This window comes from Coenobita brevimanus, chromosome 92 (genome assembly GCF_032717465.1).
Source record: "Coenobita brevimanus isolate Jiangsu-jjx chromosome 92, ASM3271746v2, whole genome shotgun sequence".
Taxonomy (NCBI): Eukaryota; Metazoa; Arthropoda; class Malacostraca; order Decapoda; family Coenobitidae; genus Coenobita; species Coenobita brevimanus.
Genome location: NC_137045.1, coordinates 20,831,151 through 20,854,308, shown reverse-complemented (window position 1 = coordinate 20,854,308; position 23,158 = coordinate 20,831,151). Strand labels below are relative to the sequence as shown.

Genomic DNA, 23,158 nt, shown 5'->3' with positions numbered 1-23,158 from the left:
CCCCTCCGCCCAACCCCCATGCCATGTCCCACCCTCTCCCCCCGTGCCGTCCCCCCCTACCACTACGACTGCTACATCTCCTCCTCCCCCTCTCTCTCTCCCTCCCCCTTCCCCGCCGCTGCCACCTCACCTTCCGTCACGCCGCATCACACCTCAACTGATAACCCACCAACACCACCAACACCCCGCCACTCCCCCACCTCCTCACCACCCGCCGCCTCCTCTCCCATGCCCAGCACCGCATGTCCCGCTCACACCCCCACACCCACTATGCCCACCACGTCCCAGCCCCAGCCGCTCCCCACCACCACCCTGCAACGCCCAGCCGGCCGCCTGCACGCGCCCCCAACTCCACCTGCACCGCCCACGGCCCCATGACACCACCACCCACTCACCCCACACCCCACTCCCCACGCCGTGCCGCCCACACACCTGCCGCCCCACTACCGCCCTTGTGTGCTCCATGCATCTCACACACACGCCAACTCCGCACACCCACACTCACCACCCACACTCACCCTCAAAACAACTGTCACATGCTCCGGGTGTCTCTCCTGCCCACCCGCCCAATACACCCACTCTCCCACCCCACCCACCTCATTGCAAAATCACACCCCTACCCCTGCCCTAAATCACCTCACACTCATGATACACCAAGCACAAATCCCGGCCACCTACACGCCCCAGAGACACTACGCTGCATTACCCCAGCATAAAACTCCACATTCACCATCCATCTCCAGCATTCAACACATCCCTGCACCAAGGACAACAACCAGCACTATGAAGATTCAACGAGCTGTATGGGCACTGCCCCTTGGATGGAAACAACAGGTCCGAGGACCTCACCACCTCCTACAAATCCTCCGCTCCTCCACTGACTCATCCACCCTCTTCCTCACCTGCGATGAGCAACAAGACAAGAACTCCGCCACCACAGCCTGGCACGCCCTCCTCCAACACCTACAGCCAGTCTACACCACCTATGACACCAAAGTTTACCACCTCCAGTCACAGGGACGTGACTTTTTCCCAGCGGATGGTGGTAAAATGCAGTATAGTGCCCAAGGAGGCACCCTGACACCCCCACAAGGAGCCCATAGAGGAGCAATGACAGCGCTCTGGGACTCGGAGTGACAACAGCATAAGTCCGCCCTGGCTGCGCCCCTAAGACCCAGAGCTCACCTGCCGCCACCATAGCAGGAATACTAGACTACCTTCTGGGTGAGCCTTCCCCAACCAGCTTCAGGGTGGAGCTGTTTCTCCAGCTCCTGCCAGCACTCCTGAGACGGCCTGTAGCCACTCAACCTTCCTGAAGATGGACTATAGCTGCTCTGAGGGAAATCAGAAGATGACCTGTAGCCACTCCCGCCTTCGTCAGGAGACGGTCTGTAGCCGGTCTAAAGGTGTCTTTCTCGAGACGGCCTGTAGCCGCTCTGAGGGCAATAAGGAGACGGCCTGTAGCCACTCCCACCTTCGTCAGGAGATGGCCTGTAGCCGCTCTGAAGGTGTCTTCCTCAAAACGGCCTGCAGCCACTCAACCCTCCTGAAGGAGACAGCCTATAGCCGTTCTGAGGGAAATCAGGAGACGGCCTGTAGCCGCTCCCGCCTTCATCAGGAGACGGCCTGTAGCCGCTCTGAAGGTGTCTTCCTCGAGACGGCCTGGAGCCGCTCAACCCTCCTGAAGGAGACGGCCTGTAGCCGCTCTGAGGGAAATCAGGAGATGGCTTGTAGCTGCTCCCGCCTTCATCAGGAGGCAGCCTGCAGTCGCTCCGAAGGTGCCCTTCTCGAGACGCCCTGTAGCCGCTCAACCTTCCTGAAGGAGACGGCCTATAGCCGCTCTGAGTTGATTCAGGAGACAGCCTGTAGCCACTCCCACCTTCGTCAGGAGATGGCCTGTAGCTGCTCCGAAGGTGCTCTTCTCGAGACGGCCTGTAGCCGCTCTGAGGGGAATCAGGAGACGGCCTGTAGCTGCTCCGAAGGTGCCCTTGGGTCTGCTAGTAGCTGCTCCCTCCCCCAGGCCATGGCCAGTACCCGGGCCTTGGCGACGACCGGTAGCCACGCCCCTAGAAGGTTACGGCCAGCAGCCGGGCCCTACGGCAGGAGACAGCCTGTGGCCGCTCCTCCATCAGAAGCTGACACCTGTTCCCCGATCCACGACCCAGAGGGAGTCCCGGGCCTAGAGGAGTACTGGAAAGGCCCTGTGGTCTCCCCCGGCCTCTGCTCCCTACAACCGGCTCTGGAGAAGGCCCACCTGACGGACCCCGATGCAGATAGGTGCCACAGCACCGGGGACCGCAGCCCTCGGGAGCCCCAGATCGCCACCAGGACTCCTGGGTGGGAACTCCCCGCACCTCGACGCCAGAGATCCTCGTCCTCCGTGGGGAGCCTGAACGAAAGGTTCAGGCAGTTATTCGGCCCCAGCCCTGAGGGCCGTACTTCCGCCCCAGCCCCGTGAGCGCAAGGCCCTTCGCCACCCACAGCCCCGGGCGAGAGAGGACTCCCCTGCACGTGATCCCGTGGCCTCTGGATGTAGAGGCCTCCGAGGGTACCCAGCCCCGTCAGTAGTAAAGCTGGGACACCTCCGCCGCCCTTTTGCCTGACTGCCACGACGCCAGGATCCGAAAGGAGTGACAGTGATAGTACAGTGTCTGTAACCTAGTAACACAGAGGCAGAACAGTGAACTAACCCACTAATGTAAGTCAGTGCCAATATCAAAGTTGTGGAGTGAGTAACAGTGACAGTGTAACCGCAAATACGGCCACCCAGTGAGAGTCGGGTCTATCAGAATGAATACGCTACCACCAGAATATACCTTCCAATACTAAGCCCATATCCAGACCCCAGTGCCAAAGAAACACTTACCAACAAGGAACAATATTAGCGGCTCCACGAGTACAGAAAACCCAGACTTCCTATAATTAATAATACTCTGCCTCAAGTGCTATTCACTTTGATCCGAGCAGTATCCTGTGCGATACTGATAACCCACATCTAGACGTAAGAGTTATAATTGTCCAATGCATCTGTATTGGTGACACCTACTCGTTCCTCTGTCCAACTTAGTAATACACGTGTAAGGTTCTTGCCTTGAGTTTTTGTGTCCTACCTCTCTCCTATTTGTCTAAGCTCCAGTCTAGAAAGAGAGCCCCGCTACACACTAGGCGTTTAGGCTACGGAACGGGAAGCCGGACCCTAAAACACCTAGTATTACATATATTTATCTATCTATCTATCTCTCTCTCTCTCTCTCTCTCTCTCTCTCTCTCTCTCTCTATATATATATATATATATATAATGCAGTATAGTGCCCCAGAGAATGCCCAGACACCCCTACAAGGAGCCCACAGTATATATATATATATATATATATATATATATAATGCAGTATAGTGCCCTCGAGAATGCCCAGACACCCCCACAAGGAGCCCACAGAGGAGCAACGACAGCGAGCTGGGACTCGGAGCGAGAACGGCATGTCAGCCCGGGCAGCGCGCCCCTGTGACCCGGAGCTCGCCCGCCGCCACCATAGCAGGAATACCAGACTACCTCCCGGGCGAGCCGTCACCAACCAGCTAAGGGGTGGAGCTGCCTATCCAGCTCCTGCCAGCACTCTAGAGACGGCCTGTAGCCACTCACCCCTCGCTAAGGAGACGGCCTGTAGCCACTCACCCCTCGCTACGGAGACGGCCTGTAGCTGCTCTGAGGGTTTCAGGGAGACAGCCTGTAGCCTCTCTGAAGATGTCTTCCTTGAGACGGCCTGTAGCCACCCGCCCCTCGCTAAGGAGACGGCCTGTATCCACTCTGAGGGTAATCAGGAGACGGCCTGTAGCCGCTTCCGCCTTTGTCAGGAGACAGCCTGTAGCCGCTCCGAAAGTGTTCTTCCTGAGATGGCCTGTAGCCACTCCAACCCCCTCCTGAAGGAGATGGCCTGTAGCTGCTCCCGCCTTCATCAGGAGGCGGCCTGTAGCCGCTCCGAAGGTGTTCCCCGAGACAGCCTGTAGCTGCTCACCCCTCCTGAAGGAGACGGCCTGTAGCTGCTCTGAGGGTAACGAGGAGACGGACTGTTGTTGCTCCCGCCTTCGTTAGGAGATGGCCTGTAGCCGCTCCGAAGGTGTTCCCCTGAGACGGCCTGTAGCCGCTCAACACCCCTCCTGAAGGAGACGGCCTGTAGCCACTCCCATCTTCGTCAGGAGATGGCCTGTAGCCGCTCCGAAGGTGCCTTTGGGTCTGCTGGCAGCCACCCATTCTTCCAGGCCACAGCCAGTAGCCGGGCCTTGGTGACGGCCTGTAGGCACGCCCCCAAGAAGCCACGGCCAGTAGCCAGGCCCTACGGCAGGAGACGGCCTGTAGCCGCTCCGGCGCCTGGAACTGACGCTTGTTCACCGACCCCTGACACAGGGGGAGTCTCGGGCCTAGAGGAGTATTGGAGAGGCCTCGTAGTCTCCCCTGGCCTCTGCTCCCTACAACCGGCTCTGGAGGAGACCCACCTGACGGACCCTGGTGCAGACCGGTGCTGCAGCCCTTTCCTGTCGGAGCCGCCAAGCTCCGGGGACCGCAGCCCTTGGGAACCCCAGACCGCCCCAAAAACTCCCAGTCGGGAATTCCCCACACCTCGACGGCGGAGGTCCTCATCCTCCATCAGGAGCCTGAATGACCGATTCAGGCAATTGTTTACCCCCAGCCCTGAGAGCGCAGGACCCGTCGCCACCCACAGCCCTGGATGAGAACGGATGCCCCTGCGCGTGATCCTGTGGCCTCTAGGTACAGAGGACCCCGGTGGTGCCCAGCCCTGTCAGTAGCAGAGCTGTGCCGCCCCTCCACCTATGCACCTGACTGATACGGCGCCAGATTCAACCGGTGACAATAATTGTGTAGTGTCAGTGATCAAATACTGCAAAGGCAGCATAGTGAACTAACCCTCTAATGAATGTCAGTAATAATATCAAAGTGGTGGAGTGAATAATAGCTACAGTGAACAGTGTATGTGACCCAGGGGTATAAGGGATGGAGCAGTGAGCTACCCCTTTGATAAGATTCAATAACAATACCAAAATGGTGGAGTGAGTGACAGTAACAGTTTAAACACAAAATACGAGTTGGGGGTAACTAAGTAAATACGCTACCATCAGAAAATATCTCATAGTACTAAGACCATAATCAGACCCCAGTGCCTTAAGCAACACTCCCCAGTGAGGAATAACCTTAACAACACCACAAGCATAGAAAACCTGGACTTCCCTAATTAAGGACATTCTGCTTCAAGTGCTATTCACTGTGACCCAAAACAGTATCCTGCGAGATACTGCTAACCATATTTAGACATAAGAGTTTGTAATCGCCTAGTGTACTTGTGCCTGTAACATCTACTCGTCCCCCTGTCCAACTAAGCAATACACATGTAAGGTAGTTGCCTGGAGTTTTTGTGTCCTGCCTCTCTCTTATTTGTCTAAGCCCCGGTCTCGAAAGAGAGCCCCGCTATATGCCAGGCATTTATGGGATGGGAAGCCGAACCTAAAACACCTAGCATTACAATATATATATACAGTATATTCTAAGGCCCCAGGAGAGGATGGAATATTTCCTGAAATGCTTAAGGCGGAAAATGATGAGTTGATGAATGCGCTTTTGAAACTTTTTAATGTGGCTTGGGATAATGGTGGAATTCCAGAAGAGTGGAAAAATGGAGTGATTATAAAAGTACCACAAAAGGGAGATTTAAGTGTGTGTGGCAATTGGAGGGGGATAATTTTGACACCTGTAGTTGCAAAAGTCTTTTCCAAAATCTTGTTGAACAGAATAGAGCCAGTAATTGATAAAATTTTCAGAGAAGAACAAGTGGGATTTAGAAAGGGTCGAGGTTGTAAATGATCAGATTTTTATTGTAAGGCATCTAATGCAACAAGCTAATAAGATGAAAATGCCACTTAGTATGTGTTTTGTGGATTCTGAAAAGGCATTTGATAGTGTTTCACATGGAGCTATATTGAAAATTATGAGATTCTATGGTATACCAGAAAAGTTTGTAAATATTATTAGAAGCCTGCATGAAGGTACTTTTTGTAAGGTAATGGTGGGTGGTTCTTTGTGTGATCCATTTGAAGTTAGGTCAGGCGTGATTCAAGGAGGAGTTCTTTCGCCATTGCTGTTTGTTTTGGTTATGGATTATGTTATGAGAAAGGTTGTAAGGAGAACAGGTGCAGGAATTAACTGGAAAGAAAATAAGAAGCTGATGGATTTGGACTATGCTGAGGATATTGTACTGATTTGCGGAAGTATTTAAGAGATGCAGAGGGTGCTTGATTGTCTGGTGGAGGAAGGAGAAAAAGTGGGATTGGTAGTAAATTGTGGAAAGACTGAAATTATTAATATGAACGTGGAGAACCAAATCGATTGTGTAATTGGGAATAATGTGGTGAAGAATGTAGAAAACTTAGATATCTGGGAACGATTGTATCATCTAATGGATCATTAAACAATGAAATTGAGGAGAGGATTAGACAGGCTTGGCACGCTGTTGGAATGCTGAAATCTGTTTGGAATATTAATATGCTTTCGGTACGTACTAAAGTGAAAATTTACAGGTCCATGGTTAGACCAATCTTAATTTATGGGCATGTGTCATGGTACAGTGCAATTGCAACAGATCAGAAAGTATTAGGATTTGAGAATAAAATACCGAGAAGGATTCTTGGGGTAAAGTGGCAAGACAGAGTTACAAATGAAAGAGTATGGGATATTGCGAGCATGGAACCAGTTAATGAATATGGGAGACTGTCTCGCTGGAAGTGGCTGGGGCACATATACAGAAAAGAAGGCAGTTTAATACAGGATGTGCCAGAGTGGACTGTTAGAGGAAGAAGAGGTAGAGGTAGGCCGAGGGAAACCTGGCTGAGGACAATGAATAGAGAAGTAGGAGAGGAGTGTTGGTGGGACCTGAAAGAGATGGCAAGAGACAAATATTGGTGAGAGAGTTCATCGAGGCCCTATGCATCCCATGGGGTGCCACAGGAAATGATTGATTGATTGATTGATACATATACCGGTATATATATTACCAGTATATATATTTATTTGGCAGTGACTGGCTGCATTAAATTCCAAATTACTATTATATCATACCATATAACCAAAAGGAATAAACAAACCATTTAAATTGTTCTTTATTTTTTGGAAGAAGCTTGAAAGAGGTCATTTTACATGAGTTAAGAAGCACCTTATAAGTGTTAAAAGGAACTACCGGCTTCCTCTTATTTAGTCAAATATCCAGGCGCATTGTGAATACCTATTATCTCGTCTGGCAAAAATAAATGTATACACAACACTTGTAATTATTTATTCAGTGTAAATATGATAAGTTTTACCACCACAAACTTGGTATACAAATGAACACTTTCTCTTTTTAACTGCAAAATTGTGTCTTGTGCTACTCAACACTCTCTCACTGTGTCTAACCCTCTATCTGTCCAGGAAGAGAGTTTTGTTGTGTTACAGGTGGGAAGGTTTCACAGTTCATATTTTTGGTCAGTTTCTCAAGTTGACTATCACTTAATATATGGACAGTATGTACAAAATCACTTTTACTAACATGCCTGGAACCCACACAATGCTTGTCCTGTGTGATTAAATATTACTTCCATCAGTGCATATGATTGAGGCTGCCGATAAAAAGGGGAAATGACTACATTAAAAACTAGATACAAAATTTACACTTTTCAAACTCCACTGGGGAAAGGGGCGAGGGGGCAGGAAGAGGAGTTAACCTTAGTATACGCACACTATAACTGCAGATGTACATTAAATACAAATAATACACATATTTGCAAAAAAATGTGTTAATGAATATAATAATAATGATAATAATGAGTAGTAGTTGTAACAGTTCCTGGAACATGAATAACACTTGCATAACGATCCAGTGGTGCATAATTAAAGCGAGACTCAATGGTCATTATTGCATATCCTACAGGGAAGAAATATATATGCATGTGAACATTAAATGGAAACCAGACAAATTTCTCTCATCATCTGCCCCTAGCAATGAAAGTATATAATGATATGACAGTCACAGTAACCATGGAAATGCACATATAAAGCAGAAACAATGAGACAAGTTTCTTTAGTATTTGATTTGTTAAAACACATGTATGGCGTGAAAAAATGCTTCATGTATGATCTTTAAGTGCATATAGAAAATTACACAACACTGTACTTATATATAGGTATATTTTTCACAGTTCTTTGCATGCTCATTTTTTTTTTTTTTTGAGCAGTAATGAAGTGATATCTAATTTATAGCAACGTGGAAAATTGAGTCATACAGTATATGCTAGAAATTTCACTTAATTACTTTGATTTTGTTGGTCAACACCCAAACTACCAGAAGCTACATCCGAAGATCAGGGTAAACTTTGCACTCTTCTAATCCATTCAGATCCTTGCATAAAAATGATCACACTGCTTTTACGAACTAAGTTATTTTGTCCTTAACTGTAAGTAAAGTCTACATCATTACCCAGCTGGCAGTCTTTTTTGTTGTTGAACATCCCTGATTATGTTTGATCTCAAAAAAAGGGTCTTGCACATGCTGAAGCAAGTATTTTGAAATATCCAATCAAAATTAATCATATAATAAATAATCCTTACTAACAAAAATATTAGGTCCCCAGTGAAAAATTCCTCTAGATATATATATATATATATATATATGTTTATACTATATATATATATATATATATATATATATATATATATATGTTTATACTATATATATATATATATATATATATATATATATATAATTTAGTTTCTTTAACTGGTATTTACAACCTACTTGTGATGGACTGGAAATTCATTATGTTTGACTTTTAATCAATTGTACCTACAGTATAATGAGCAAGTTTTGGGTTCTTAAGGGTGAGTTGCTCCTGATAATCCTAATTAAGTTTTGCTATTGGTAAGGACTGACTGAATCCCAACTATTCTACTATGTATCTTGATACCTCTTCCCATAAGTTGCTGGTTTTAATCATGTCCCAGAACAGAAGCACTTTTGTTTTTCATACAATGTAATTTTAGTTCACTTGATAGTAGATTTTCCAAGAACAACCCTTTCCTAATCATTTTATTACTTACTGAGGCCCGACTATGGTTTTTAATTTATAAAATTTTCTAAGTTTCCTATCCCAATCACTTTTTTTAGTTCCAATCTATTATCTCCACATTTTCTTGTTTATTCCAGCTGCTGGTATTTATTGCACCTTATACTACTGCCGCTCTTGCAGTGCTCAGACGAGGTTAGGTCTACTAACGCTGGTCATCATGACTTTGGTGACAAAGTTGCAGATGGCTGTGGCTGGCTGTTCTGGCTCCAGTTCTGCTAATATGTGACACTGATTTTCAGTGCGGCTTGAACCCTTCTTGGCCACGAATCCAAAGATCCGACTGAAATGGAAAATTATTAAATCATTATCACTGCCCTAAAATTAAAAGTCACTAATTACCAATTACAGGAGAGTTAGATATAGTTAGTGAAGCACTCTGTGTACTGAACGAATTCATTTAAAACTTAATCTCAACCTACATTTATGCTTGTGCCTTACATTTTTATTATTTTTAAACCTTTTGGTCTTGTCAGTTTCTGAAGTGATCCATCATGCTTGCAGTCTTAAAGAATGTATAGGTTTCTGAGGATACACTAAAATACTATAAATGCAGCAGTAATAAGTGGTTTAATAATATGCACTTGTAAAAATAAAATATGAAACAACAAATACATGCACAAGAAACACAGGAACAGTAGTGTCAGAAACATGTAAGTGATGAGGATGAACACAATAATCAGTGCTTGATGTAAAAATTTGTGAGTACCTTCATCAACATAATTTACTTACACATTTTATGCAGCATATTTACATCTAAAAGTGATGTGAAATAATATTAAAATAACTGTGTTCAAAGTATTAAGGATCAAATACTTTGTGGTAAGAAGCAGTGCTGTAATAATATTTTTCTTGGCCATATATGATATGCTAACATACTCTCCCTCCTTATTCTCTAAATGAAAGGGGTCTGGGCCAACCATGATTACTGATTTTGCACAGTGCAATTTATAGTGTGTACTGTATGTAGTTATGTTTTATCAAGAGTTCTTGAAAAGATGTTTAGGGTGAGGAATTTTTTGCTTTTGACTGTACACAAGCTTAGTAGTGTACAGTGGTATGGCACCACTGAATGGCTGTGTGGGAGTTCACACAGCATAAGTGAACTGTCCAGAACCTGTTTAGAATTACACTATACACTGTCACATAACACTGCAACTTGGATAGGAGAAATTCTGCAGTTCAGAATATTTGAAAACTTGCTATTTCTACAATGAAGTGTATTGTGTGGAATAGACAGTGTATGTCCTATATACCAAACAGCTGCATATACTGTACCCTGATATTATTTCTTGGTTATATGACATGCCTGAAGAAGAAAAGAAAGTATATGCTGTGTGACTGTGTACAGTATAGTCACCACAACAGCAATGGTAGGAAACCCTTCATTAATCAATATACAGATAAATCTCTTTTCACACATGCATGTATGGGACTTGTGTGGCAGCTACAGACTGCCTGTAAGTGGTTTAGCAGTAAATAACAATGGACGTTAAGCAATTCTCTGAAGTATTCATACACAGACTGTCAAAACCTCAAGTAATGCACTTACCTGCTTCTTGCAGGTTAACCAATATTGCTTCATATAGGTACAGTATGCAAAAGCCTTTATAAAGGCCTACCTGCTACTTGCCACTCAGCCACAGTTACCCCTTTTCTCTTATACCTCTACCAAAATTACCTCAAAAACCTTGCCAGCATACAAATGACATAATAATGTACTATGGTATTATATAAAGTATTACTTTGGCTGCCAGCATAAGGAAAAAAGTAATTTACATAAATTGTAGGGATTGGTGGACATAATATGCATCACTCAGCCTAGTTAGTTCAAGGCAACTACATGTTACCATCATAACTGCTCAGGACCTAACCACATTACCACAACTGCTCATACTTCCCTCCTAGCAACTCCTGTTATAGAATATCACTTCCTTTTCACTTCACCTCGTCAATGAAGCTTAGTTATGCAATACAAGGTATGGTATTAAAGTTAGGGTCCAAATGTGGTGTAAAGTTATGATGCTGACTACAAAACACAACTTTCACTTCATTTCTCATTACAAGAAAATTTACTATTCATGACCAATTAAGAAAATTATGATTCAAATGGACCCTACAATATTGTGATGGAAAAACAATAGTGAAAATTTTCACTTCACTTGTTGTCTAATGAGCTTGGTTATGGAGTAGACATGGTAATAATGTTGATGTCTGAATCTGATGTATTGTAGGCCACCATACACTCTTCTTAAAATGTCAGGTACATCCGAGCGGAGTGATGTCATGCTAATAATAAACATGAAAAAGTACAGAACAAAAAGACCATAAGTAATAAACATAAAAGAGAATCTTATTCTTAGCACAGCAACCAATACCATTAACAGTCATCATAAATACAGTATCTCATTTTCATACCACTGGAATTGTAATTTTTCTGTGTTACTTTTCAATAGAAAAAAAGTGCAACACCAGCATCCACCAGCTAGTCTATGGATCAAATATTTGACTGACCTGTGACCTTGATCATCAACAGATTATTCTCATTTCATTCTTGCCTAATCTTTAATTCTCCCATCAACTTAGATTCAGCTCAGATCAAAACTGTTTGACTTGACCTTGGCCTTTGACTAAGTGTCCCCCAAACTGAATTCTTTTACTCTTTCCTTATACTCAACTCTTTCACAAGGTTTGTTCTAAATGAAAAAGAAAATATGAGCATTTACTTGACCTTGCCCCATGATGTTGACCTTTGATCTACTGTCCTCCCAAACATAAGATTTACTCCCTGGCGGTCCCTCAACCCTTCCATCAAATTTGGATTACAGTAATTTGATCAAGACTACTGTACTTCCATTATTTTGTGAACAAACACACCCATGGATCAAACTCTGACCATGCTCAATGACTTTGACCTTAGACTGGCTGTTCTGAAAACTGAATCAATTCATTCTTGCTTTACCCTCAATACTTCCACCAAGTCTGGTCTAAACTGGATGAAATTGTTTTACTTGAGTTTCCCAAGTCACTCTTTTACCTAGCCTTGTAATCCTGACCTCTCTTAAAAACAACAGGGTTACTAAATTGCTGTCCCTCAACCCTATAATAAAGTTTGGTTAAAATCATTTAAAAATTGTTTGAATTACTTTGCTAAAACACACACACACACACACACGAACAGCCGGAGAGAGAGGACGTCCCTGGCATCGCTCCTGACCTTGAGTAGTTTCAGGAATTTTGTCTGTCCTGTCTCCTAGGGTCTTTCTTTAAATTTAAAATAATGAAAGTTGGTAGACTACCAAAAACGTAAAGATTTGTTGGCAATAGTATACATGAATGTTTGTGGCTTATTGGTAACAGCTGTTTAGGTACTTGATCGGTACGTTAAAGATGGCTGAAAATGTAAACAATGAGGGAATGGAATTTCAAGGATTTGATGCTAATACTAATGTCATGGACCTAGTGAAAACATTAATTATGAGGATTAGTGAACCTCGAAAAAGTAGAGAATCTAGTGATAAAGGATGTGTCAGGAAATACGGAAACCACCATACAGAGTCTAATCCAGTCCAACGAAACAGCCAATGAAGAGATTAAGAATTTGAAGAGGGAGAATGTTGAACTGAGGAGGAAACTTGAAGAGAGTACTAATAAAACGGAGAAGGTGAGTAATGTACTAGAAGAACACAAGGCAAAGTGGGCACACGTAGAGGAAGAACAGAAAGAAGTGGTCAGCTTAAGAGAGATCATCCAGGAAGAAAGGGAAATGAACAAGAAAGAAATGGAAGAAAATGTAGTGAAAATACTGAAGAAAAAAGAGAAAATAGTGAGAGAAACGGTAGAAAGGAACAGATGTGTGGTAGTATTTGGAAACAGGGAAGAGGAAGAAAAGGTTAGGTTCGCAAGACTCGAGAGAGACACGAACATGGTAAGAGGAATATTAGGCAAGATTGACCTCGAAGGAAACAAGTTGGTAAATGAAATTGAGGAAGTAAGGAGGATAGGGCATTATAAGAAAGGGGAAACAAGACCAATGAGAGTCAAGTTTACATCAGAAAGTGTAATAAATGAGATACTTAAAGTGACCTGGAAATTAAGCAAAGAGGCGAGGATGGAAAATATTATAATAAGAAAAGATCTGAATGAAGAAGAAAGAGAAGCTTTAAAATCATTAAAGGAAGAAGTAAAGGAAAAAAAAAATGATAAGAGGACAGAGGAAGAACGTAATACTTTTTTTTGGAGAGTATTGGATATGAAAGTAAGGAAATGGTATTTAAGGAAATAGAAGTGAAGGAAATTAGGGGGGATGGTTGTGAAAGATCAGAAGTTGGAGGAAGTGGTACGGACAGAGAGTAGGAGAGAAGAGGGTATTAATAATGTCAAAAATAATTTGAAGGTGATATATACTAATGTTGATGGTTTCATATCGACAAGGATCGAAATTAATGATTTCTTGAGAGAGCATGAACCTGATGTCATGTGCTTTGTAGAGACCAAATTAAGAGAAGATATTGATGTTCATTTGGGAGATGGTAAATACAAACTGTGGAGAAAAGACAGAAAAGAAAAAAAGGGAGGAGGAGTGATGATAGCAGTGAAGAACAACATAAATGTAGATACTGTGGAAATGGGAGAAGGCAGGGCTGAAGTGATATATATGAAATTAGAAACTGGAGAGAATGTTAAGAGAGATATGGCGATAGTGTATGTTCCCCAAAGACGAGAGCATGGAAGGATGACGAATACCATGAGATGTTGTCAGATATGGCTAGCTACTTGCAAAAAATAATTGAGAAAAGCAATAATATAATTTTGGTGGGTGACTTTAATTGTAAAGAGGTGAACTGGGAGGAATGGTACTCGGGAGGCGGCGAGGATTCGTGGGGTACTATGTTATTAAATATAATAATGAATAATGTGATGACGCAGTGGGTCAAAGAAGAGACACGGTTTCGAGGTGAGGACACACCAGCAAGGTTAGATTTACTGTTCACCAAAGAACCTGATGTAATAGAATCATTGGAATATCTCTGTCCTTTGGGAAAAAGTGATCACGTGGTCACTGAGTTCCAGATGTTAATAGGAAACGTCGAGCCAAGAGACGAGCTTCATAGACAGGGAAGATACAACTTTGGCAAAGCAAATTTTACAGGATTGAGAAACTTTTTTGAAAATGCGGATTGGAGAAAATTCAGAGAAACAAGAGAGATACAGAGGAAGTGGGATATCTTTCTAGACCTCTATAATTTGGGAGTGGAAAAATTTGTACCAAGAGTAAGAGGAAAGAAAACAGGAAAAAGGAGTGGTTTAATAGAAGGTGTATGATAGCCAAAAAAGAGAGAGATAAGGCGTGGATCAATTGGAGAAAGAGAGGTAACGACAGAACAAAGGAAGAATATAAAAGAACAAGAAACGAATACACAAGAATACGTAGGGAAGAAGAAAGGAATTTTGAAAAAGGTATAATTGACAAATGCAAGGATGAACCCAAACTGTTTTATAGATTTGTTAATGGCAAACTGAAACAAAAGGAAGGAATCACCAAGCTGAAAGTAGATGGAGAGGTCTTTAATGATGCGGCAATGCAAGCAGAAATAATGAACAAACGTTTCCAGTCAGTTTTCACTAAAGAAAAGGAGCTTGTGGAAGGGGAGGGAGTGATTAGAAATGTTCCGGTGATGAAAGATATAAAAGTGGAGGTGCAGGAAGTGTATAAATTACTGGAAACTCAAGATGTAAGGAAAGCCCCAGGACCTGATGGAATTTCTAATTGGGTACTGAAGGAATGCAGAGAACAACTGGCGGATAAAATTCACAGCTTAATTGTATGCTCACTGGAAGAGGGGAAAGTGCCAAAAGAATGGAAGAGGGCAAATGTGGTACCAATTTACAAGGGAGGAAACAGGGAAGAACCCCTGAATTATAGACCAGTGTCTCTAACCAGCATGGTCGCAAAATTGTGTGAGAGAATCCTGAAAGACAGATGGATAAAATATCTGGAAGAGATGAATATTTTGGCTGAATGTCAGTTTGGATTCAGAAGTGGAAGGTCATGTGTTTCAAACTTGTTGAGCTTTTACTCAAGAGCGATTGATGTGGTACAGGAGAGAGATGGTTGGGTGGATTGTGTGTACTTAGACTTAGAGAAGGCCTTTGACAAGGTACCTCATAAGAGACTAATGTGGAAACTAGAATATATAGGAGGACTAAAGGGGAAACTTCTGGAATGGATGAGGAGACTTTTTGAGAGACAGACAAATGAGGACAGTAATAAAGGAAAAGATGTCTGGATGGAGGGAAGTAACAAGTGGAGTCCCTCAAGGCTCAGTGTTGGCGCCCAGTAATGTTCCTGATTTATGTAAATGATATGGTAGATGGAGTGAACAGTTATGCGAGTCTGTTTGCTGATGATGTAAAGATCTTGAGGAAGATAGAGGTTGAGGAGGATTGTAAAATACTGCAGGAGGATTTGGATAGGATACACAATTGGAGCCGGACGTGGAAATGAAATTTAATGTAAAGAAATGTAAAATATTGGAAATGGGTAAAAGTACCAGGAGACCATCACTGAATTATTTTTTGGGTAATGAATTAATCACAAAAAGGAGAGAAGAGAAAGATTTGGGAGTGCTGGTCCAAGATAGTTTGTCACCAGAAAAGCACATTAACAAGATAGTTGGAGAGACTTATAAGCTCTTGACTAACATAAGAGTAGCATTTCATTATATGGATGAGGAAATGATGAAAAAATTGATAGTGGCCATGATCCGCCCCAGGTTAGAATATGTAGCGGTAGTGTGGTCCCCACACAAAAAGAAAGATATAAACAAGATTGAGAGAATACAAAGAACAGCAACCAAGATGGTCCCCAGTCTGACAGACCTGTCATACAGAGAGAGGCTGGAAAAACTGGATTTGCCTTCGTTAGAGGAAAGGAGAAAGAGGGGAGACATGTTTGATGTGTTCAGGACCATGGTGGGAGTAGATAAAATTGACAAAGAAGATCTGTTTGTATGGGATAAGAGAGCAACAAGAGGACATGGAATGAAATTGAAAAAGTCAAGCTGCTTGAAGGATATCAAGAAATATAGCTTTCCTTACAGAAGTATAGACTTATGGAATAGCCTGGACAAAGAGATCGTCCAGTCTAAAAACATAAACGAGTTTAAAGTTAAATTCGACTTATTGAGAAACAGCGACGGAAACCCACGAGCATAGTACATTCCGTGTATATCACAATTAGGTATATTCTTAAATATTTGGAACGACTTAGACAAAGAGGTGGTGCATGAGAAAAACATTCATGTGTGTAAAGGTAGACTTGATAAATGTGGATATGGAGACAGGACAACACGAGCATTGCTCAATTCCTGTATACTACAAATAGGTAAATACAAATAGGTAAATACACACACACACACACGCACGCACACACGCATGCACGCACGTACATACATGCACGCATGCACACACACACACACACACACACACACACGCTCGCTGGTGCAGTGGTAATGTTCCCGCTTGCCAACTGGTGGATGGGAGTTCGCGCCTCGCTCAGGTTGCGAAAAGTTTCACTGACGAAGTGGGTGGTTACTGTCCCCCTAGAGCAAGGGGACGGGTGTGTGCATGTGTGAAGATCACAGCCTTGCCCTTAGATCGGACTATATGAGCTCTCAGCTCCCTTCCGGGAGGGTAAAAGCTGACGATCACGACCATCAAGTGATCCTGACCGACCCGGTGAATTACACACACACACACACACACACACACACACACTTAGAGACTTAGAGAAGGTCTTTGACAAGGTACCTCATAAGAGACTAATGTGGAAAATAGAATATACAGGAGGACTGAAGGGGAAACTCCTGGAATGGATGACTTTTTAAGAGACAGACAAATGAGGACAGTAATAAAGGATAGGATGTCTGGATGGAGGGAAGTAACAAGTGGAGTTCCCCAAGGCTCGGTGTTGGCGCCAGTAATGTTCCTGATTTACGTAAATGATATGGTAGATGGAGTGAACAGTTATGCAAGTCTGTTTGCTGATGATGTAAAGATCTTGAGGAAGGTAGAGGTTGAGGAGGATTGTAAAATGCTGCAGGAGGATCTGGATAGGATACATGATTGGAGCTGGATGTGGGAAATGAAATTTAATGTAAAGAAATGTAAAATATTGGAAATGGGTAAAAGTACCAGGAGGCCATCACTGAATTATTTGTTGGGTAATGAATTAATCACTAAAATGAGAGAAGAGAAAGACTTGGGAGAGCTGGTCCAAGATAGTTTGTCACCTGAAAAGCACACTGATAAGATAGTTAGAGAGACTTATAAACTCCTGACTAACATAAGAGTAGCATTTCATTATATGGATGAGGAGATGATGAAAAAATTGATAGTGGCCATGATCCGCCCCAGGTTAGAATATGCAGCAGTAGTGTGGTCCCCACATAAAAAGAAAGATATAACAAAAGACCGAGAGAATACAACGAACAGCAACCAAGATGGTCCCTTGCCTGGTAGGTCTGTTGTACAGTGAATGGCTGGAAAAGCTAGATCTGCCTACCTTAGAAGAAAGGAGAGAGAAGGGAGACAGGATTGCAGTGTTCAGGGCCATGATGGGAGTGGAAAAAATTAACACAGAAGATCTGTTTGTATGGGATGGTAGAGTAACAAGAGGACACGGGATGCAAATGAAAAAGCCAAGTTGCCTGAAGGATATCAAGAAATACAGTTTTCCAGATAGATGCACAGAACTGTGAAATAGCCTGGATAAAGAGATTGTCCAGTCTAAAACCTTGAACAAGTTGAAAGCAAAATTTGACTTACTGAGAAACAGAGATGGGACCCCATGAAAGTAGCTCATTTCCTGTATATCACAACTAGGTAAATACAACTAGGTAAATATGCGCACACACACACACACACACACACACACAAAGACAGACATACCCATACCACTCAAAATATAACAATCGCTCTCACTCTACAAGTGTGTGTGTAAAAATCCAGCCAGAAATTGTTTTTAATAATACAGCTTTGTATGGGCTAACTGTGCTTTTTTTTTTTTCTTCTTTAATAAATTATATCAGAATATTGCCTCCAACTGTGGGTGAAAGAAAAACTGCTAAAAATTTAACAAAAAGCATGATAAGTAAACAAACATAAGTGTGTAAAGACAATGTAACTTACAGAGAGCCAAGAATACTGCCATCTTCAGCTTTGTGTGTCCAACGGCGGTCATCTGGGTCAAGGCCACAATGAGATATGGTGTTAACAGGGTAATGACGACGGAAGAACAGTTTACGCTCATTGTCAGTTAAAGTGATGCCCTGAGCAGACACCTTAAAATGGACGACAGTGGGTGTGGTTTTTGTGGCAAGGGTAAGGCTTACTGCACGTTTGACTGCCTGTGGACCAGTCAGACTCTCAGTGTCAGCAGTGTGAAGGTACATGACATTGCAAGCAGCTCCCTGTTGTAGTAACTGTGTGCTGCTACCACTGCTGGATGCTGCATCTGGGGTTTCCGTTGTACCTATTGGATCACGCTCTGGCAGTACAAGACGGCATGGCAGAGCCAGAGGTGTAATAGAATGTTGGTACACCAGTGCTGATAGTGACCCTGCAAAGAAGCACACATTATATGTTTACTGAAAACAAGAATGTATATGAGCTCAATGTGTTCAAAGTTCGCTAAAATTATACAGATTTATTACAGTGGAATCTTGGAGCTATACTTCAGGTCCTCCTTCGGCTAAAAACAGGTAATATGGGATTGGTTATTACTGCTTTATATACACTCAATCCTCGTAAATTGCGGCAATTTGGGTCTGGATCACTGCCATGAATTATGAATTCCGTGATTTATGAAGAATAACTCTTATGTGAAAAATAAATTTGGGTCTGGACTTTGGCCAACCCGGCCCCACAGCACCCTACCTACACCTATCTAGGCACCATCAAACACAAACATACAAATTTAGGAATATTCAGTGCATGTATTAAATAGAAATAATTTATGTGAAGGGATCTCACCTTAATCCTATGACGAAACTGCTTAAGTGAATGGAGTGGGGTGGTGTTGAGAAGCACTTAGAATCTCTCAGCACTTGTTCTTCCCAAACTCTTTCACCAGTTTTGAAAACTTCTCTCCCCTCTCAACACGATGAATGAGCTTCAAATGTTGACTGTACAACAACTGTGACAGCTTCTTGATGCCATACTGCTTAGAGCGCTTCATCGGGGGGTCAGGAGGGACCATGGCAGGTAGGAGGCGAGAGGAAGTTGCACAAAAAAGGCAGATAACTCTCATACTCCATGGCGACGGTTTGTAATGGGCAGACTGGAGGGACAAGAACAACAACATGGTGGCATTAGTATGCACATATGCCACCAGGGACGCGCGGTGATTGGTTGTTGGGTCGTGATTTTCAGTTTGAATGCCGTGGTTTACGGTTCTCCACGGAAAAGGCCCACTTGGGTGCCTAGATGCGCGATTTTCGTGACTTAACAGTGATTTAAGGTTGCTGGCAGTCTGATGGCCACCTAGCCGTGATTTACGAATCCGTGATTTATGAACATGCGATTTACGAGGATTGAGTGTACTGTACATCGTATATACACAAATAAATCACCTGGTTCACATGATTCACAAATATGCTGATAACCACAAGGAAAAAGTAAACATGACATGTCCCAAGCACTTTTGCATACTCACAGCTTCAGGGAATAATAAGCTCTCTTGAAGATGTGAAAACATGGAAATAGGACATTTTGTGTTTTTCACCCTGTTACTAGCTAAGGTGGGGAAATATAATACACTATGTTCAGCAAAGTAACTCAAAATTAGACTAAGGCTACATGGTACAGCAATGAAAAATAATCAAGAATGAATATGAAAATACAATAATGCTGATCATAAGAATACAATTTAATTGGCAGGGTGAATGCAAAGATGAGAGATGAAGGAATATCAAGATGTTGAGCAATAAGCCATGAAATAAGAGTGCTAACAATGAAAAGAGGATTTTAAGTGATCAGTAGTTAGGTAAAGGATAAACAAAATTTCTGATAAAAGTAATAAGGGTACCAGGGAATTAACATATATGTATGATGTAAATTACACAAAGATGATAGCATTGCTAATGAATGGAGGGAATGTTACTCCTACCTGTCAGTGTTGAAATGTACCTGATGAAGTTCAGAGTGTAAACAGAATAATTACACTGAACTTAATCCCCACAGCCTGAGGACTTCTTTACTATGAAACTGTGTGGTACTAGACAGAATAAAATTATGATATACTGTATCCTCATATACTGAAGGGGTCAAAGCAAGGAAAACTTAAAGATAATCTTGTTGGTTAAGAAGGCTCCCTTATACATCCTCCTTACCAGTTTATTTATGCATACGGCACAGCAGTACTACATTTCATTATGAGCAACGGTGAAACCCTCGTAAGTCTCTTGTCAGGTAGTGGAATTTTCTCATATATGAGTAGCCCGATCTAGCCCGACTGTGACACTTCTGAGAAGTTTCTATCTCAGCAACCGCAATGCTGATTACTGCGTGGTTTGCATCGTATGATAGCCCAATTCTTTAAGATTTGTCTTTGACAGGTTTCATCATACCCCGGCAGTGTAAACAGGTGCCATGTGCAGCATGTCAAAAATCTTCAAAACAGCCACAGGACAGACAGTTTGTTGTAAAGGCAAGAAACCTGGTATGTATACAGCCATCAATATACAGTAAGACCTCACTATAATGAACTAATTGGGGTCCAAACCACTCCGAAAAATGCGAAATTCCAATAAAAGCGACATCCAGACTTCCCCCTGCTAACCTGGACTTTTTCCGATATATCAGACATTAGTCTGGATCACATGAACGGTTTTTAAACTATTTTCACTTCCAACATGGTACTGTACTGTGTTATACCTTCACTACAGTACATTTCAGTACATTTATCAAATGGTATAATATATATAACAATACTGTACTGTACACCGAAAAACATGTCTTTTATTTACCTTATTGTGGTGAACATAGCTGAAGTGGTCAGGCAGTCTGGAATCATTCATTCATTCATTGCCAGATGCCATGTATCCCAAACGGGGTGGCCAAGGGCTTAGAGTTAATTGTTTTACAGGGAGGGGCACTAATCCTCCACCAACCCCACTTGACACTTAGGGATGCCAACAGCATCTGGTGTTCCCAGGCGGTCACCCATCCAAGTACTAATCAGACCCAACGTTGCTTAACTTCGCTGATCAGACGGGAAGCGGTGTATTCAACGTGGTATGGCCGATGGCATGCTTCTGGCTTTATTGGACACATTCCAATATATAGGAATTTAATCTGATAGCTCCTCGATTCCGATAAATGTGAATTCCGGTCTACTGAAGTCCGTCATACCAAGGTTTAACTGTACTCTAGGTATCTTCGGGGTGTAAGGTGACATTTCAGTGCTTTCGGATTTAAATGGCCTGGCTCGTATCTCGCCGACAGGTGTTTTACTGATCATATGTGTGTCAGCTGTGTCAATAATAAAAGGACATAATTGAAATGCAAAGGAATATTAATGTGTAATACAGAAAATAAATAACTAGTGATAAGGTTCTAGAAAATCTCCTAATCCCAAGAGAATATGGCCCTCTGTGTCGCATAAGTGCAAGGTCTGTGAGCAATTTAATAGAAAAAAAACCTGCTAGGTGAAGAAATAAAGTTAAGTTGCATGACTGAGCAGGGAAATAAGTAAGGATTACAGAAGGTAATGATTCAATACAAGGGTAAAGTATGACAAAGTGGTAAAAAAAGAAAATATGAACACGGGCATGTTATCAGTACCTTGCAGCACTTTCTTAATTCATATGAATTTATGTAACAATAGGTAATAATGAACTGATATAGAATTACTGAAAGGCTTTATAGTAGGCACTGTGCTGACAACATCTGCAACTGGGTTGAAGCTGCAGAAAGTGCTAATAATGCTTTACATTGGGTAGATATGCATGTGCGAAAATAACAGAAATATTTTGCAAGAAAACTGTACCAATTACCTGCATCAGGTGTGACCTGGTTATGACACAAGAGTTATCAGTAATTAATAGTTCTGGGTTCAGACTATTATTAATATGAAGGCAGAACACTCAATGCACAGTGATTTGGTTACTAAAATTCTGATGCTATAATGGGTGGGTGTGATTTACAGTTTTGTGAAATGACTGAAAGTCAGTGATAATGCCTGGCTGAGGTGCTACTCCTAGTGTAAAGCATGGTGCTCAGGACTCTGTTCCTGGCAAAAAGAGGATGAAATTCCCATGAAAGAATGCCACCCTTGGAGAGAAGCTGGATATTGTGAGGCAGCATCAAGGCAGCCTGGGTACTAGTAGCACTGCTGACACACTGCAAATATTCCAATCAGCCATCTCTGTCATCATCAAGAGGTCTACTGACATGCTAGCTGTAGGGCAACAGGCATCCTCCCTCAGTACTAAGAGGATCACAAAGGCTAGGGACCCAGTGATGAAGGAGATGGAGTGATAAGTTAGTGCCCAAGGACACCACCTGTTCACAAGCCTGAGGGAATGGGGATGGACCCATGATGACAACTCAGCCGGGACCCAGCAAATGAGTTGCACTTGTTTTGGGACTTCATTGTCTTAACTCTACTCTATATCTCTTATCAGTCATTTTATCATATTGATACAGTGAAGGAAAGTTGTCAGATAAGACATTAGAAGAGGTCAAGGAACCAGTCTAAGAGTATGATTTGTTTTTTTTTCTCTCTCTCAATATTGGGTGGGTACCCAATAGTCTCAAACATAACCCCACTGAACGCGGTATGATCATCCCGGTAACTGATAAATCATTATCCAATCAACTTTCCATGACGTAACTCCATCAGGCAACAGGGGTGTTGTGGAATCTGTCAAGATTTTCAAGATACTGTAATAAGATCTTGGAAATACTGACAAATAAGCATGGTACACAAATA

The 23,158-nt window shown here is 42.7% G+C and overlaps 1 protein-coding gene and 1 non-coding gene across 6 annotated transcripts in view; both read right to left on the bottom strand.

Annotated features, from left to right (window-relative positions):
- Positions 1 to 8,771: 8,771 nt before the first annotated feature.
- The window catches only part of by (focal adhesion protein tensin), a 272,729-nt gene continuing 258,342 nt past the window's right edge, over positions 8,772 to 23,158 (bottom strand). For all 5 annotated transcript variants that reach the window (XM_080282141.1, XM_080282143.1, XM_080282144.1 and 2 more), the window contains 2 exons: positions 18,355 to 18,784; positions 8,772 to 9,445 (listed from right to left, as the gene is read on the bottom strand). In XM_080282141.1, the coding sequence (XP_080138267.1) occupies positions 9,289 to 9,445; positions 18,355 to 18,784 (587 nt within the window). In that variant the 3' untranslated portion in view covers positions 8,772 to 9,288. The remainder of the gene's footprint in view (positions 9,446 to 18,354; positions 18,785 to 23,158) is intronic.
- Positions 21,355 to 21,473, bottom strand: LOC145412292 (5S ribosomal RNA). Its single transcript, XR_013899554.1, has one exon. It is a non-coding gene; the product is annotated as a 5S ribosomal RNA (ribosomal RNA).